This window comes from Orycteropus afer, unplaced genomic scaffold (assembly GCF_000298275.1).
Source record: "Orycteropus afer afer isolate SDZICR_OR568_19922 unplaced genomic scaffold, OryAfe1.0 scaffold00925, whole genome shotgun sequence".
Classification (NCBI taxonomy): domain Eukaryota; kingdom Metazoa; phylum Chordata; class Mammalia; order Tubulidentata; family Orycteropodidae; genus Orycteropus; species Orycteropus afer.
In genome coordinates, this window is record NW_006922512.1 from 506,576 (window position 1) to 512,984 (window position 6,409).

General features: G+C 36.7%; 1 protein-coding gene across 1 annotated transcript in view; it reads right to left on the reverse strand.

Annotated features, from left to right (window-relative positions):
- Positions 1 to 6,409, reverse strand: part of LOC103212350 (phospholipid-transporting ATPase ABCA3-like) — a 259,404-nt gene that overhangs the window by 222,269 nt on the left and 30,726 nt on the right. The window contains exon 4 of the mRNA XM_042783340.1: positions 4,860 to 5,010. Within this exon, the coding sequence (XP_042639274.1) occupies positions 4,860 to 5,010 (151 nt within the window). The remainder of the gene's footprint in view (positions 1 to 4,859; positions 5,011 to 6,409) is intronic.

Consider the following 6,409-nt stretch of genomic DNA (forward strand, 5'->3'; position numbering starts at 1 on the left):
ACCTTGGGGAGGAAATTGGAGGGGAGCTGTTGCATTGTGGTAAACTGTGGTCAATGACATGAGACAAAGTATATGTGAACTGCTGTATCGAGAGTGAATTTGCTCTGTAAATCTTCACCCAAATCTAAATAAAATAAAATTTAAAAAAAAAAATGGAGAGGGGAAATGGGAGACATAAGGAGAAAGAAAAAGAAGAAAAAGAGAAGAGAAAAGGAAGAAAAACAAAAACAAGAAACAAATGTGGCATAGTACTGGCACAAGTGATAGGCATGGATGTGGTAAATATGTGGCACTAGCTCCTTGAGGGCACAAACCATCAAATATATAGGGTCAGGGGCAGCTCTACTGAATGCAGAGGTAGTGAGAGGTAAGGTATTTTTAAAAAAATGAAAAAAGGAAGAAAAATTAAAGAAAAAAATTGTAGGAGAAGTAGGAGAAAAAAAAGGGGAAAAAGCAAAGGGGTAGAGAAGGACTGAGAAGAAAGGAAGAAAGAAAAGAAAAGTGAGAAGGAAAAAAATAATAACCATGAGCAAATGTTAGCTACCAAGCACAGATGCAGCAGAAACATGAAGCTCACTCCAGGAGAGATCATATTGCCATTCACAGAAGTTGGGAGGAAGGTTCTGCTGATCATGGATGTGAGGATAGCAGCAAAAAGAAAGAGAAAAGAAGAAAAAAATAGGGTGACGAGGAAGAAATAAAAGAAAATAAAGCTGATGAAAAGAAGTGGGAGAAGAGGGAAGGACAAAGAGGAAAGAAAAAAGAGTTTTAAAAAAAGAAAGAAAGAAAACAAGCAGTACAGTACTGTCAAAAGTGTCAGCCACAAAACACAGATGTGCAGGAATGCAACACTCTTTCCATCTGGCTGCACACTTCTGATAAGGGAGGGTTAGGGGCAGATACTCCTTTGTGCCCAGTGGGGAAGGACTTCTATAAGCAGAAAGATAAATATATAAATAAAGTAGTCCACCACTAGAAGTGTGAGGAGTTAGACTCACTACATTGTAGGTGAGGGTAGCCAGGGCACATTTCTGGTCACCGGGAGGTTATGCAAGGCAAGGGAGAGAACATACTTTCCTGGTTGCCTGATCACTGATGTGGGTGCTGATGCAGTACTGGGCAAGTGGAACCAGTTATTTGTTTCCTACTCCAATCAAAATACTGCTTGCAATAATTAAAAATGGCCACTCTGCACTGGTTAATAGTTTACTGCTCCTTGTTCACAGTTTTTGTTCACTCTCTTCCTCTTACTAGTATTTTATCAACCTTATCCTTTCTTTTGAAGTCATGGGATCCAGGATTTACATCTGTAGTTGTTTTCCTTTTTTTTTTTTTTTAGTCTTTGTTGTAGAGTCTGGATCAGATATGGTCTGTAGAATGTATCTGCCTTGTCAGCCATCTTGGACCCCAACCTGGTTTAGTCTTTCAATTTGATTTACTACTGATTTAATCTTACTATTTGGTTTGGGAGTTCTGGCATAGCGTCTAAGGCATTTGACTGCTAACCAGAAGACTGGCAGTTCAAATCCATGAGCCACTCCTCGGAAAGATAATTGGGCAATCTACTTCCATAGTGATACCACCTTGGAAACCCAAGGAGGGGTTGCTATGAGTTGGATCTGACTTGAAAGTAGTGATTGAATTATTTGGTTTACTCTTTGTAAGCTCAAGAGCCATTATTTGTAAAAAGATAAAGTAAGTACATTTAATTTTTTGTTCTCACATGTCACAATGTTCTTTCACTTTAACTAATGGTCACTTTAACTAATGGTCACTTTATAATGACTTGAGAGGCACCCTGAAAATTTCTCCTTCCTTTTTGTTTGCTTTCCTACATTTTAAAATTTAAAAAGAGAAAAATCATTCTCTTTATTTAAAAACGCTGAATTGAAACAAGAGCTGAAGAGTTCTGCTTCCTTAATGATAGCACTGAAGCTTCCTCTCCTTGACATTCTTGGTCAAAATATAACTTTAGCTATTCTTTTTTTTATTGCCAGTTTCCAAATTTGACATTCTGTAGCACTGAGACAAGTAGAGGCAAAAGTGGAGGAAAGGGATCAGGATACTTCAAAAGGTCCTGCCAAAGAAGAACTCGTTCCATACATTTTATCTGGATCTGTCATGTTCACATTCTAATTGCCCTACCGTTTCATTCTGGTTAACATGCTGGTCCTGATCTCAAATAGTAGCTCAGATTTTGCTCTACCAACTAGGTTTTTGTAATTCTCAAATATCTCTCCAACTTTGCTGATAAGGAGTCAGCCTTGCTCAGGAGCCAACATGCCTCAAAGAAACACAAATGACATTACTTTTCATACTCTGATTGAATAACAGATTGGGATGTTAAAGTTCCATATTTATTTTGTTCATTGATTTTAGGTATCACTCTATTTTCTTTATCTTTAGGATCTTGTAGCCAGAATATCCTTTTTGAAGCTTCCAAAGAGCCTTGAGTTATTTTCCTTTCATAAGTTATGCCATATAGTTTCCAATTTGGGCATGTATCTAAATCTACCAAGTCCTTTCCTTCTCTGCTGCCATAAAGTTCACAATGATTTTGTAAATTTTCCCTAAGTATCTGATATTGCCTTTTTTCTTCAGGCAACAGTTTCTTTTCTAAATTGCTGTTAACAATACAGATAGCACAACATTTGCAAATTCAATGTTTTTCACTTTCAGTGCAATTAAACCAATTCAATCAATCATGTAGACAACATTTCTTATTGATTATAATTAGATTTTGAGTACCAGATTCTTTCTCATCTCCTCTTTCTCTTAGTAGGTGTAATTGTAGGCAAGAAAAGTAAAGAACTTTTTAGGGAACCCATTTTGAGGTAAATAAGACATGTACAACAAGCCCTCACTTGAATAGTCCCCTTTACTATGTTGTCTTGCTCAAACATTGTGTGAAGAATATATTATGCACTACCTCCTATTAGGTCACAGGAATTTTACCCAATAATATAGAACTTATTTCTCTTTCTACTGTCACCCAGTGGTTTTCCAGCATGTATCCATCCTCAAGTTCATGAACTTTGAGCAGATGCACATTCCCTGATATGCAGCACTACCCTGATACCTCTCCTACATGTCTATCCCTTTGAAATACTGGATATCATTCCATTGCCATATATTAAACTTAAGTTACATTTTAACAAGTCTCAATATTGCTTTACAACAAGATAAAACATTGTTTTTTAATTTCACAGTAACTTTTGGTCTCATATAGATTTTTTTTATGAGAGCACCATACTTATGAATAGGAGCTCTCATATCCTTTATTTTGTGTGTCAATTTGTTATTTAGCTAAATGGTGACCTCAAGTGATAGTTACTCTAAAGCAAAGATGAGCAGATGAGGGCACAGGGAAACCAAAGTACGTGAAATGAAATGAAACAAAAGAATGCAATTAAGGAGAATGTTGACACATTGTGAAAAATGTGATTAATTTCTCTAAACAATTTGTTGTGTAGAAATTGTCAAACCAGACCTAATTTTTTGTGTAAGCTTTCATTAACAGCCCCATAAAATATATATATTTTTAAAAATTCAAGGTAACTTTCCTTGTTAGATATATCCAATTAATTGGAATACACATAACTAATTTTTTTCAATTATTACATTTTCTGGGCAAATAAATACATATTATGAAAATATCTGGCAGAAAGTAGTGCTCAATTACTGCTAGTTATCAATCCTAGCTGGAATGGATATTACTAAGAATTCAACCATCATTTCAGTCTTTTCATATTAGACAGTACTCTGAAATACTGGATCTATGAGGTAATTTTTCTTCTTACCATTTCTTAGTTTAAAAAGCTCCCCATTAGAGAGGAATCATTCTGAATAAATATATTCTTCCTTAATTTTATGATTTTAATTTTATTCCATAGTGAATCCATATCTGAAATGATGGCCTAGAAATCTAGAATTAGTTGCTCACCTCTTGAAGCTTCTTCCTGTCTCTATTTACAGTGAGTAGGAAGTCCAAGTAAATAGTAAGAAGATATGGATCACAACTACCACACTATGCTAAAGTAGCAACATAACTTCTGACTTCCACTTTTCCCAAATGAGTCAACAGCCATGTGTGCCCAGTGGTAGTGTCTTTTCTTTACAATTCACTATTACATTTCATTCTTTCAGTCCAGCTTATGAGTAGGTCTTGCTTCTACTCAGTTGCCTGATATGCTGTCCCATACAGCTGCTTCTTAAAATCTTTCCGATTTAGTGAGTAAATATAGTTCAAATGATGCAGGTATCCTTCCTTCTCTTCTATTTTGTGACATATTCCTGCTTTGTTGTTAATTTATAGTACTCTTTAATTTCCTGATTTCCTTTGAACATCATTTCCCTCTTTCTATCTAGAACCTCTTTTTCTTAGAAAAGGAGAATTTAACGTTCTTCATATTCTTCTTAAATATAAAAACTGGCTTGAATCTGGAGTTACCAAAGTTAAGTACTTATGTATATATGGCAAGAAGATAAAAAAAAAAACATACTCTCTGAAAGTCACTAATAAGTACTTTTAGTTTTCACTTACCTTTCTAAAGAGCTAAATGGTACAGTCAAACTGTCTATTTCATCTGGGTTCTTGTCACCCCTGCCTCCGGAAACTACCATTTGAGCCATTTTTCCATTATCTTAATATTTCTCCTCACAGGCTAAAAATGTGTACAAGTCAAAAATGTGTAACCATGAGTTATAACCAATGAACACCAGAAAACTAAGTGACAGATATGACTGGAATTTTGACTTATTAAATAAACTCTACTTGCTAAGTCTCAAGAAATTAAGAAAATGAAAAAATATTCCTGGCTCTAAAAAAATCAACCATTTAGCATTCTCTGGATCCATACCTGTGTGTGTACTCTTTGGGTAGAATAAATGATAATTCACTTCCAACACTGTTCTCCAAAGTGGCTACTGGTATATGATTATGAATCAATTTGGAGATTTCTTCAACATCACAGTGAGGTTCCTTCACCATGACTATGTGGTATCCTACACCTAAAAAAAGTGATTTAGAACAGCAAATAAAACAATGTTGTACTTTTCATACTTTGTGAGACTACACATAACTTTCTATGGCTTAGGTGAATTAGATGAAGAGATGATACACTACAAATAATTTAGTACAACTCTAAGTACCTTAACAAATACTCCTTTTACAATTTCCTTAGGACTAATAATGATCTGGGTTATAAAACAAGATAAAACAGAGACAGGATAAAAAACTGTTATCTGACCACCTGTCCTACTGACACTGAAATCTGAGAGGATAAGACTAATATTCATTAAGTATATATTTATAGGGGTCCATTATATGCCAAAGGAACTCTGGTGGTGTAGTGGTAAGGTATTTGGCCACTAACCAAAAGGTTGATGATTCAAACCCACCAGCTATTCCATGGGTGGAAGATGAGGCAATCTACTTCCATAAAGAGTTACAGCCTTTGAGGCAGGAAGATGGCATTTTACCTATAGCACATACATTTGTTCCCTCTAGCATCTTAATTTCTGGAAAACTAGGTGTAGCAGTTAGAAGCAGGGATTCTGGAGCTGTGAACAGCCGAGTAAGTAAGAGGGTGCCAGATTCTCTGGAGAGAGAAAAAGAGCAGATCAAACAGCCAGGGAAAATAAACTTGCCCAGCTGGCAGGGAGATGGAGAGGCAGAGAAACAGCAATCATATTAGCAATACAGGGAGAGCCACTGAGAAAAAGGGGAGGGTGCACTATGGAACCAAAAGAGGCTTCGGGGACTTGAAATACCCACACCAGGAGCTTCTGACAGTAACTTTGGGAGCTGAACTGAGTAAGTGGATAAACTTGCTGAGAAACAGATCAGAGACTCCCTTGGGTTGGGCCACTGCTGAGTTCAGAGTGAAGGGGGGAAGGGATGAAACTTGCTCTGGGTAGATGGGCCCTGGAATGAGCTGAAGACTGGGATTCAACTCTTCCACAACAACCTTTTAGCACAGAGTGGACCAGGGTACAGGATTTTTGTGGCTTTTCCGATCCAAGTGGAAAGTAGAAGCCCCCTAACCATTGTGGTCTCTGTTGATTTTGAACCATGGGTCTGTGACTGACAACAAAGCACCATCACTGGAAGCTGTCCCAAGCAGACTCAAAACAAAACCCCAGAGACAGCAGCCACTGCAGAAACACAGAAAGCAGGGACTCACTACTGGTACATTTTTTATTTGTTTCCATTTTCTCTTTTTTTCCCCTGCCTCATCCAATAGAAGAATCACACTTAGCCACCAGAACACCTGCTCATCCCAACTTCAAATCCCCTTCACGATGAATCTCTATTTATTCTACTTGCATCCACATTCCCAATCAACACAAAGAAAACTGGTGAGCAAGCCAGCATATCTGAATTAGTAACCAAAAAAAAAAAAAAAAA